General features: G+C 48.8%; 1 protein-coding gene across 1 annotated transcript in view; it reads left to right on the plus strand.

Moving 5' to 3' along the window:
* The window catches only part of CALN1 (calneuron 1), a 401,744-nt gene extending 398,190 nt beyond the window's left edge, over positions 1-3,554 (plus strand). The window contains exon 6 of the mRNA XM_061153364.1: positions 1,368-3,554. Within this exon, the coding sequence (XP_061009347.1) occupies positions 1,368-1,495 (128 nt within the window). The 3' untranslated portion in view covers positions 1,496-3,554. The remainder of the gene's footprint in view (positions 1-1,367) is intronic.
* The last annotated feature ends 8,851 nt before the right edge of the window (positions 3,555-12,405 follow it).

Genomic DNA, 12,405 nt, shown 5'->3' on the forward strand with positions numbered 1-12,405 from the left:
CTGGCAGTCCAGTGGTTAAGACTCTATGCTTCCAATGTAGGGGGTATGAGTTCTATCCCTAGTTGAGGAACTAGGGATAGGAAAAAAAAAAAAAAGCTTTTCCTTTCTTGTTATTTCCATTTCCCTATTTCTGGCCTATGTTCGTAACCCACATTCGTTAATGCTTCCTGATCGAGACCAACTAATGGTTTCTTGTGGGTCTTATAAAAATGGTGACACAGACCTAGCCCAACAAAAAGATTAAGAGAGTGCCACCCCAGGATCCAAGGTTAGACCCTTGGGGCCGCGGAATCTGGGGGCAGGGACACCCTGCCTCCGAAAAGTCTGAGAGGAGTTTGTGCCTCCCTGCTTCATGCTGTCCACAGCGCTCGTGGTCCCCATGTCTCAGATTTCATCAGGCATCAGGGTCACCTGGTTAAACACGGATGATCACTGGCCCAACTCTCATACGTGCATGCTAAGTCACTTCAGTCGTGTCAGACTCTTTGAGACCCTATGGACTGTAGCCTGCCAGGCTCCTTGGTCCATGAGATTCTCCAGGCAAGAATTCTGGAGTGGGTTGCCATTTCCTACTCCAGGGGATCTTCCCGACCCAAGGATCGAACCAAGTCTCTTATGTCTCCTGCATTGGCAGACGGGTTATTTTACCACTAGCGCCACCTGGGAAGAACCCACTCCCAGAGTCGCCCATTCAGTAGATCTGCGGGATGCAGGGGTAGCCTGAGAATCTGCATTTGAATAAGCTCCTGATGATGCCATGCTGCTCACCCAGGAACCCTGTTCTCAAGACACTGACATGTGTATCTGCCATAACGCCGTAAGTCGCTTAGAGTCATTTCAACCACCAGCCACCCTAGGAACAATCCTAGGGAAGGTAAGTGGCTTCCAGCCCCGCAGGAGTCTGCGGCGAAGCACTGGAACCTGGTTCTGTCTGTACCAGCTGCCTCAGACATGGGAGGCAGGCGCTCTGCAAAAAACGGGCACGGCCGGCCTGAATGAGACTTTTGGTGAGACTCACTCTAAAAGGTTGCCCATTTTCTTGCTCTGAAATCGCTGTAGCTCCATTATCACATCCAGAAGCCTGTACCTCACTCTGAACATCACATCTGTCATGATTTTTGTTCTAGAAGTTTTGCCGCCTCCTATCGCCTACCAGGACACAGGATGCCCAGTGTCCTCCCAGAGCTGACCTGGAGATGCTTTGTTGGAAGTGACCAGTCTTCATGCTGGGGGCTGGTCCCTGGGCTTGTTGAGGAAGAGGTGCCGGGTCCCCAATCCCTTCTCACGGTGTCATTTCTCTCTCCCCTCCCCACCCTCCCTCCACGCCTCCTGACCCGCTGTTCTCCTCTCTCCTCTCCTCCCCGCAGTGCATTCCCAGAAGCAGAACAGACAGACCTGTGTCCGGAAGAGCCTCATCTGCGCCTTCGCCATGGCCTTCATCATAAGCGTCATGCTGATCGCGGCCAACCAGATCCTCCGGAGCGGCATGGAGTAGCCGCCTCCCCAGCAGCTGCGCTCCCGGCTCCGCGCATGTGCTTGCCCCGCGGGCAGACTCGTCCTCCACAAAAGCGGATGCGGATGGTGCAGACGCGGCACCTTCCGGCGCAGAACCCAAGGTTGCAGTGCAACCCCGTGTCGTGGCAAACCCACTCCATCCCCTTGGCAGGTACACAAAAGGGCTGTCTTCAATGCTTTAATGGTCTTGTTTCCAAATGCAATAAATAGCCAGGAGTTCCGGACGACCGCTTCAAACGCCGGTAGGACCTCGTAAAGAGAAACTTAACGTTCATCTCGGAATTCCCATGGCCATCCAGGTTGGTGGTGTGAGGGAGCAAGAGAGAGGCTGACCACGCAGTCACCACGGCGCCCCCTTCGTTCTCCCCAGGGGTCAACTGGAGACTCCCCCCCACCTCCACCCCCACCCCAGGGCGACCCTCAAGTCCCAAGAGGCTGGCTTCGGGGTTGTTGCAGAAGTGGACGTTCCCATCCCACCCTGGCTTCCTTCCTCCACCCAGTGGAGCCCCCTCCCCGCCCAGACGTGAGGGGAAAGCCATTGAAGGGGGTGCATCGCCCCAGCGGTCTGCCAGGTGCACCCCCTCCGCTTCCGGTCTACTGCCTTTTCTACGGGACTCTTGTTGGCAGAGTTGGGGAGCTCTCGGTTTCCGTCGGCACTTGGCTTTCTGTTCCTAGAGCACATCGCGCACCAGCATTTTGGAATCTGCAGAGAGCCTTTCTCCCAGCTTTGCCGCCTGTGCTGCCATTTAGACAACAGAGAAGCATAGCCGTGGGCATCTCTATAACCTAGACAGACAGACGTATCTATCGGGCTTCTTCAGGTGTGACATCCATCCATCGTCCCTCATCGCTTTACTGCTGATAGAAGCCTGTCCTCCGACGCACATCCCTGCCTCTTGGCAGGGTCGTTTGGGGACGGGGAGGGGCCGCGGCTGGTGGTGAAAGAGGTGTTTGTTGCAAGTCACGCCCCAGCTGTTCAGAGTGATGGAGTCTGAACACATCACCATGTGTAAGAGACCTCTGTAAGTCAAGGTCCTTGTGCCTCTCACCTTTCTCTCATCTTCAGATTTGCTTTGTTAGTCTGTCTTTCCCAGATAGAGAGAGAAACACCATCCCAACGGGAAAGATGGAAGGATCCAACCATTGTATTTTATGCAACGTGGTCCTGCAGTTGGATTCTGCAACTGACTCATTTTCACGAGAAAACAAAAAGATGCTAATAAGCTCAGCCGACTCCACAAGTAAAACACTTCTGTTGGGGAAGGGAAGTGAAGCCAACCCCATCTCAAGTCTCTGATTTCCGGACTTTTCCTAGTTGCCATATCCATCGCCGTCACTCACCCAAGCTCGAGTAGTCTGATTAGCCAGTAATCTTTCGTAGTAGTACTTTCCTTTGTACGTTTCCAAGCTCAGGTCTTGATTTCTGTGGTGGGACTGTCTTGCTCCTCTTTCTTTCCATTGCATCCTAGAGCTACAAGATTATCCTCCCTCCCTTTTCCCTTTTCATTCAGTATGGAAGTGCCAGACTCCTCTTTTGCTGCACCAAGTGGTTTTGGGGTTGTGGTGTGTGTTTTGGAATCCCTCCTCAAGCCTCCCGTCCCTTTCTGCCCTCTTCCTCTCGTCTTCTCAGAGTTGGAGCGTTGAAGCTGTCAGCTTGGGGTCTTCTTCCAAATTACCCCTGCAAGCACTTTGGACAACAGCCCGGGAGCAGCTCTCAAAATTTCCCCACTGCAAATATCCACAATGAGCACAAGTAGAAATAGGGTTTGAGCCATAGCGTGGAGGGAGGAGCAGGAGTCAGCTCCCTGGAGCCTGGGAGGTTGTGAGTGAGTCCCTCTGTGAAAATGCCTGGGGTCCCCCACATCCAGGCCAAGTAAGGCAGTGACTTGCCCGTCCCTCTTGCTCGCCCAGCCCTGCCAGACACTGTGTGTCTGTCTGCCTGCCTCTCCTCTCCCCTCTTGCCTAACTCACCTCCATCCCTCAGGACCAGACTTCAGAACAAGAACAGGTGCAAATGCAGAATATGAATGTGCAGGACAAGTTCATCATTAGTTTCCACCCTAAGCAGTTTGCTCCTTCTCTCTCTCTTTTAACTGGACTTAAGTAAAAGTGACTCTATGAATGACTCAGCCATGTCCTCCTGGGGAAAGGGGTATGAGAGACACCAGGTAGACTGGATCAAGACCCCAGGGATGATTCTTAAAGGACCCTGCCCTATGAGAGGGCAGTGCTGCAGGTGATGCTGGACTTCAGGGCAAAAAAAAAGAGTACTTCTGTAAAGTACAAGTTCTTCTGCCTCCTCCTGGAGGGAAGGGACCTTTAAGGATATAAGGGTTAAACCTTAGAGAAATTAGAAGAGAAATTAGCTGCTGTGTAAGCAAGGAAATCTAGAAAGACACCGACAGCCTGTTTCCCAACAAGTCCTCAGCATCCTCTTCCTAAAGAGGATCCTTTTCATCTCTCCTAGTGACCAGGAAGTAAGTTCATCCTACCCAGGAGAAAGTCTAGGAGAAGGTGTCCTAGAGAGGATGACTTCTAAAGACGTTGCTAAGGAGAGAGGACAAGAAAGAAGCTGTAGACTTCTCTTTGATGGGCTTGAAGTTAACCTCCTACCGTGGTAACCTCACACACCATGCCAGGACCTGAGTGTGTGGGAGCAGCCCAGAGGCAGTGGCAACCGCAGGCTCTGGGTGCTAAGAGCTTGCACCCTGGCAGCTTTGCCTGGATGGTCTGTCAATGGTATTGAGTGTAAGCTGTTGGCTTCCCACTGTCCCACTCCAAGTCCTGTCCACACCCATGCTACTCCGAGCCAGTCAACACCTTCCACGCTGTGGGAGTTCCTGGGTGCCTGAACGAAGACTCTAGGAGTCCCGGGCCTCCAGTGTGCCATGTGGCCCCTGATGGAGGGGACCTCTGCAGAAAGTGAGAGGGAGTAACCCAACTCTCACACTGTCCTCCCAGTGAGCAGACTTAGGAGTCTCCTGTGGGGTGGCTGAGTGACTGGTAAACCAAGCTTGGCTCACTCTTGCCCTCTACACCACCTCTTCCAACCACACGAGTCGGGAGTCATTTGCTTGAGAGACAAGGGGTGCAGACCCTGATCCCCCAAGAAGCTGTCTCCCATCACTCCCAGAGCCCCCAGACAGGACCCAGCCCGGGAACTATTAACCGTGGCTTCCAGCATGTGCGTGGGTCCCACATGACCACCAATCTGTAAAAAAAAAAAAAAAAAAAAGGCGTTGTCATGACAACCCTTGCATTCCACCCTGAGTGTGCCAAGGCACACAAAAATAGGGAACATTTCCTTAAAGAACAAACACTTGGGCTCAGCCTGCTTGCATCCTGACTCCCTGAATCCATAGCCCACTGGTGGGAGAAATTAGCCTGAAAGAAGCTCTGTCTTTTTCTCTTCTGTTTGGACCTGTCCTTCTATTTGCTCAGGAGAACAGGAGCCAGGTGGTATCTTCCCCACCTCCGAGAGCCCAGAGCAAAGACCCCCTGAATCTGGGCAAAAAGGCAGGAATGCCATCTGGAAAACAAAAATATTTTAAGCCCATCTTTAAAAGCATCTGTTTGCCTGTTGAGAAGCTTTCCCACAAGCCAGAAACGTGAACTAAAGTGAACTGAGGCTTACATGTGGTCCTCAGCCAGTCCAGTGGTTTCAGAAGTTTCTAGGTGTTTGATTTGCCAAGAACAAGATTTGTACAACATGTCTTCTGTCTTGAAACCTGCTTCCTATCTCAGTTTGCACCTGACAAATGGTCTCCTGTCTGCCGTTAAGCCAAAAGAACCTAATGAAAGATCACACGCTTATTTTGATAATCATGTCCCCATCCCAACCTCCCATCCACAGAATCACAAAGTGATGTATCGAAGAGCTGGGAGAGAGAAATTTATCCTTTATTCCAAATGCCTTCTCTCGGCTTAAGTCCAGACTCAGGTCATAAATCAAAGAGAGCTTTGCTCTTAACCAATAGCTAGCAGCCTCCCTGGAACAGTATGAGGGCATGACCAGAAACGCAGGGTGTGACCACCAGGCTCCTCGGCATGGCTGGCGTGGCCGTGTGTGGCTGCGCGCCTTGAAGCCCTGTTCTGCTGTGCTCTGTGCTCTATCCCCATGGAAGCTACTGAGTTCTGCTCCTCAAACCATATTGGGTCATTTTACTGCACTGACTATTTGTCCAAAAGCCTGCAGTGATCGTGTTATTCATTCTATTCCACTAAGATACACAGAAGGTCTGGAACCCGACTGCAAAGAGAAGGGACCCCGTTTTCTGTAATACCATGATGATACAGACGGACTTGGGCTTCTAAACTTGGGCAATATACTGGTTGTGTTGCCAGGAGGACTGTGGAGCCATCTTCCCTGGAGATCATTTATCTGAAATGAGCTCAAGATTTCTCCTTGGCCTCTTCTGCAGTCACGCCAGGGCGAAGAGTTCATAACCTAAAGATCTGGTTCTAGCCATCCTCACCACCACCTCAACTCCCCCAGAAGGGGAAAAATAATCCATCAGGAACAGAAAAGAAGCATTATTCCACAGCTAAGGTTTTCAATTTGAATTATTTAAAGCAATGGAAAAATAGAGCAGGGTTCAGGCTGCCTCTTATGGACACTGTCTCCATGACAATTTAAATGTCAGAACTATTCAGCTTCACTTCTTCCTTCCTTTGACTAAGTCACTCAGGGGACTGTCCTCCGTTATGTGGCCTTGTCATAGACACTTGGTTTGGAGGGGAAAGGTCAGGCATGCAAACCAGCAAGCACTTCTCTTAGTGTCCTATGCTCTGTGCTAAGTCCATGGGCATTGAAATAGCCATGGTTTCTAGTGAGTATTGGTTTAGGACCCTCTTTATAAGGTCTCAAGAGACCAGATAACAATACTCAAAAAGCCTTGGAGGCAAAATTAATTTGACTCAGTTGACTTGAAATATAGTCACAAAGAATCAGTTTCTGCCAGTCCCCCAAAGACAGTCCTCTGAAGTTGGGAAAAACTTGCCAAGTATCCTGCTTTCCCGCCCCTGCCTTGGGTAGCTTATCCATTGAGCACATCCCCACCCCACCCCCGCCACAACTCTGTGCCCCCCAATACTGGGCATAGCTCTCATCTGCCTCTTTTCCTTGAGAAAGCTGGCTTGGCTTTCAAACCCATGCTTCTCGCATTGTTACACATTATTGTCCAAGTGAAATGAAGGCAGAAGCTGGAATTTTCCAGGGGAGTAGAGCAGCAGGATAATTAGGAAGGAATATTCCAGGGAATGTATGATGTTTCTTCATCTCTGTACCTGGGAGAGAAAAAGTTTTTAAAAGGTGACCGTGGCTGATCTCTGAACATTTTCCATGTACATCTGGTCTACCCTGGGAGCCTAGATGGGCTTGAGTGCCAGAGGGCTGCTGCCTACTAACCTGATCCCAACCACATGCACTGGGAACTTCAAGAGGGGACTGGTAGCTCACCTTTCCTTGGGGGATGCTGATTTGCCAAACCCCAAAATGCCTTTTCCAGAGTGCTCTGTCTGGGCTCAGACCTGTTGAACTGAGGCTAGGAGAGAAGACATTAGCACTGCAAGCAACTCTGTCAGCCAGAAAGATCACAGGAGGCAGGGCCCCTAGGTGCCTCTGCCACCCACCTGTCAGATAATTCTGAGCGATTTCCCCTCCCAGCCTCAGTCTTCTCATCTCTAAAACAAGAGGAAAGTTCAACCTGATGACTCAGAAGAGCCCTCCTCTTGTGACTATCTGAAACAAATGGAAGTGAATGCCCACACTTGATAGGGTCCCTATGTCCCCTATGAATTGTATTAACTTTTTTTAAAAATACAAATCCCCAGAGGCCGTTGTAATAAAGCATCTCTCCTGGTGTCCTTTGTCTGTAGATGAAACAATGCAAATAGGCCTCTGTCAAGTGTGTCTTGTAGGCAGGTTTTGTTTGTTCCCTGAGGACTTGCTGATTCAAGGGAACATCCAAGAAGGGCTTTGTGTCCTGTCTGAGCCAGTGTCAAAATGAAGGGCATGGGGTCACCGTACCACAGGTCATGTGGATCAGAATTCCTGACTAAGGAGGGTAAAACAAGGCCAGATTCCGGGAAAAGATGCAGTTTCCCCATCTGAAAAAGCCTGACTGGAAGTTACTAAATATAAAGAGCACAACTTCTGATCATTTCTTTCTTTGCTCATTTTTCTGACCCTTGGAACTGCAGGTCCTGTACGTGTGATAGTGGCTTGTAATTATTTGTACCACTGCAGAAGGGAGAGAGTCATGATCTCTGGGGATTGTTAGGAATTCGATTAACCGTCTGGGGAGACAGGCACCGGCAGCGGTCCTTAGATGGCTGATGTGATGCTGAGCACAGGTGCCTGCGTTAGAAGCAATCCACCCATGATGAAGGATAAAGGGCAGAGAGAGGGCGGCCGCAGGGTCCACACAAGTCTCCGGCCCTTCTGCCCATGACAACCTAAAGTCCTATGTCTCTCTCCTGTTTGTTTTTTTTTTTTCCTTTTCCTGAAGTAAATGGAGGTCCCAGTCATTGTTTTTCTAGTGAGCCCCAACTGCTCTTTCCTGCAAAGTCCTAGATTGGCCAGGGAAGGGTCCTCTCAGCTCCTGGTGGAAATTGACACAAGTCACTGTCAGCTATCGCCAAGGAAAATCAAAGAATGCTCTTTCTAATCTGGAAGTCAGGCTTCAGGGGTCTTTGAATGACTTCTTAGTGGGGTTTGATTTTCTTCCCCAATTGTAAATCTAGGAAAGAGCTATTTGTCCAAGGACTCACCAAAGACAATGCCTTTGGGGGAAAATCAGCCCCAAAATCTGGCTGGGGAATGAGTTGGCAAGCTATCATCTGCTGGGGGTGGGGGTTGTTGTGATCCTAGGAGTCCTTAGAATTGAGACATGAGTTTTTTTTTCCAAAGCACAGTGGTAAATGGCGGGATGCAAATCGGAGCACAGATGAGGATTATTACAAGCAGAATGACCAGAGCTTCGCAGATCTCCTATCCAGAATGGGCCACTAAGACTGCAATCCTGGGTCACAATCTTCCCATTTACCTCATTCATATTCCATCTCTTTTATTTTTCCATTCAGTATTCATTGGTGATTTCTGCTATTAAATAATGAGAGAGTCAGCAGATTAGTCAGAAGAAAATCTTTATATAAAATGTAAATATTAATATAAATTAACTTGGCATGCAACTTACTGATCTCATGAAGTACATATTATTATTATGTTATCTTAGTGTATAAAGGAAACCTGACTGCCATATTTACCAGATGATTTCTCTAACCAAACTTGTCTGTAAATATATAATCTGTATAAAAAAGAGTCTAATTTACCATTATTTATGCAATAGAAAAAAATAAAAGTTTTTTTTCTTTTGATGAGAGATTCAGCTTGTTATCTGGGGCTGTGATTTGCAAAAGCGTCGTGAAATTCATTTCCATGACCCTGAAGGGCAACCAGATCTGTCTGATGACCGGCCAGCAACATCACCCCCTTCTAAGAAGCAAGAAGCCTTCGAGAAAGCTGCCGGGGATCTGGTCTTTGGCGGGGCTTCCGAGGGGAAATGATTGACAGCAGGGGCAGGAAGCCGGCTAGGGAGCATATGGTGAGAAATAGGAACCAGCTTCCGGCTGGGGAGCAGACAGTCTCATTAAGAAACCTTTGCAGACACCCAAGCTAATGGTGTCAGCCTCTGGGATTCCATTTGCCAAACCCTTCCCAATATTAGTATTCAGGCACTGCTTAACTTTTGCTTAAACATTTGGAATTTTTAATGTTAGTTAAGCTTCTTGGGCATAGGAAAAAGAAACCACACATTCCCTTATAATATATATAAGGAAATGTGCTGTGCTATACTTAGTCCGTCAGTCATGTCCGACTCTTTGCAACCTCAAGGACTATAGCCCCCCAGGCTCCTCTGTCCATGAGATTTTCCAGGCAAGAATACTGGAGTGGGTTGCCATTTCCTACTCCAGGAGATCTTCCTAAATGTCTTAAGTAAAAAATCTTGAGTTTCCTGTGGGTAGAATCTCCCAGTGTCTCAGGGTCCTCTGTTCTGAGTACTGCAACTTATATACCTTCTCAGGGGAAGCTTAACAAGGTAAAATCACTAAGCTTTGCTTTTTGTTTAAAAATTCTAAATATAGAGCGTTCTACAAAAAGCACATGTTTTTTTTCCCCCTCCCCTTCTGTTAAAGGGGGCCTCTGGCAAATTCCACTGAGATAATAACTTGGGTTTTATAGTCTCTGATCTGGGTTTTAAGAATTATTTTTTATTATAAGGGAATAGTTAGTGATGAATATTCATTCTCCTGGGTACCTAACCCAGCAAGGGGTGTCCTGCAGGACAAAAGACCCACCAGAGGGCTGAGAACAGAACTCCAGTCTGACCCATGACCATGGAGATCATGAAGCCTGAAGGCTCAGAGATAATATCCAGGGCAAAACAAAGCTATCCCTTAGAAGGTAAAGTATCTTTGAATTTATTGGGATTTTTCCATACTTCTGGTGATAAGTGAATGCCTTTGTCTTTTTCTTTTTTTTAAGGTAAATGAATTTCAAAGGCCTTTCTTTCAAACAAAGGTATGTCTGCGGCCCTGTGCACAATTAGGAAGCCGTGCTGGGGACTTTGCTGGTGGTTCAGTAGTTGGGACTTCATCTTCCAATGCAGGGGGAGCAGGTTCAATCCACAGTCAGGGAGCTAGGATCCTGCATGCCTTGTGGCCAAAAAACCCCAAAATCTAAAAAAGCAGGAACAATGTTGTAACAAATTCAATAAAGTCTTTAAAAATGGTCCATGTCAGAAGTCTTTAAAAGAAAAAAAAACTAGAAAGCCGTGCCCATCGCTTCTCCTGCCAGTTCTGGAAGGTCTACCTGTAGCAGGTTGCCTGGCCTTGAACGACAAAGATGAGTGACCACCCTGATGGAGGACCCGAGGCCATGTTTCCAGGTTGATCTCACCCTCCCTGGTTTTACTTCAACCCAGTACACATGTGCTTCACTCGCTGGCGATGGTCCAAGAGAGGACACGGCTGTTCTCCAGCCCACTGGCTAATCGTCCCCAGGTCCTGGGCCATGCTCCAGCCCCCAAACACAAGCCAGTGTGTAGCCACAAGACTCTTTTGACTTGGGACATCTCCAGCCCTGTAGCAGTGCTCAGAGGCAGCAAGGCCCCACTCTCACTTCTGAATTTCCTAGAATGAGGAAGTAAAGGTACCACTGATGCTACAGGGCTGTGCCAAGGTGACAGGCTGGTAGACACTTTGGGGCTTGGCGTCCCACTCTGGCTCTCATAACCTTTGTCCCCCCTTTTTTTTTTCCTATGCTGTCAAGATAATTTGAAGTTAACTGAGCTTTAAACACAGCAGTGGTTCCCAACCCTGGTTGCACATGGGAATTGCCTGGGGAACTTAAAAAAAAAAAATCCTAATTCTTGGCACCAGCCCCAGATACCACAATTCCATCGCTCTGAGATGCAGCCTGTGCTCAGGGATGCTCGCTCTCCAGGTGATGGTCATCAGGGTGAAGCACCAGGGCAGTAGGTTCCTACTCTTTCTGATTTGGGTCATTTCCAGAGAAACAGGCCAGGCCTCTTAGCACTGTGCTATGCTCAGTCACTCAGTCATGTCCGACTCTCTGTGACCCCATGGACTGTAGCCCGCCAGGCTCCTCTGTGCATGGGATTTCCCAAGCAAATAGGGGCACGTTGCCATTTTATCCTCCAGGGGATCTTCCTGACCCAGGGATGGAACCCGCCTTTCTTGTGTCTCCTGCACTGGGAGGCAGATTCTGTGCTCCTAGTGCCACCTGTCAGCACAACGGCCTTCAAGCTGTGGTCCCTCAACTAGAACCTGGAAACTTGTTAGAAAGGCAAATCCTCAGGCTACATGAAACATTTCCTGCCCTAGTAGGGCAGGAGGCTTCCCTGATATCTCAGGTGGTAAAGAATCCGCCTGCAGTGCAGAAGACACTGGTTCTGTTCCTGGATCGGGAAGAGCCACTGGAGAAGGGATAGGCTATCCACTCCAGTATTCTTGGGTTTCCCTTGCGGCTCAGCTGGTAAAGAATCTATCTGCAATGCGGGAGACCTCGGTTCCATCCCTGGGTCAGGAAGATCCTCTGGAGAAGGGAACAGCTACTCACTCCAGTATTCTGGCCTGGAGAATACAGTCCATGGGTTCTCAAAGAGTTGGACACGACTGAGTGACTTTCACTTTCACTTTTTTACTGGTGAACAAGGATGTCACAATCATCAGCAATTGTGACCCTCCAGCGTGAGCTGGTGAGCTCTGAGACACTTGGGAAGGAAAAAACACCTGCTGTCAACAGCCATCAGACTGCAGCCACTCCCTACAGTGAGCCCTAAGGGAACTCAGGATACTGGCCCCAGACAGCTGAGGTGCATATCAAACGAAAGATTTCAGTAAGCCCAAACTCTTGCATCTTCCCATATATATATATAAAAGCCCTAAATTCCTTAATTTGGACTACCTGAGTTTCTTTAATTAACAATCATCTTTTGATATTCAGACAATCTGCCCTTTGTCACAAAAATTCTATATAACCTGGCTCCTCCCCTAGTCCCCTCCAAGCAGTTCTCTCAGGGTTACTTGAGATGCTGCCTCCCACGCTTAAAGTCCTAAAAATTCCCACTGAGTAAAACATGACTATGGCATCCCTGGTTGCTCAGTGGTAAAGAATCTGCCAGCCAGTGCAGGAGACGCAAGTTCGATCCTTGGGTTGGGAAGAAAGTGGTGACCGGCTCCAGTGTGCTTGCCTGGGGAATCCTACGGACAGAGGGGCCTGGCAGGCTACAGTCCATGGGGCTGCAATAGAGTCGGGCACGACTTAGCAACTAAACAACAACAACTCAATTTTAGGTTGTGAATATT

This window comes from Dama dama, chromosome 10, assembly GCF_033118175.1.
Source record: "Dama dama isolate Ldn47 chromosome 10, ASM3311817v1, whole genome shotgun sequence".
Lineage (NCBI taxonomy): Eukaryota > Metazoa > Chordata > Mammalia > Artiodactyla > Cervidae > Dama > Dama dama.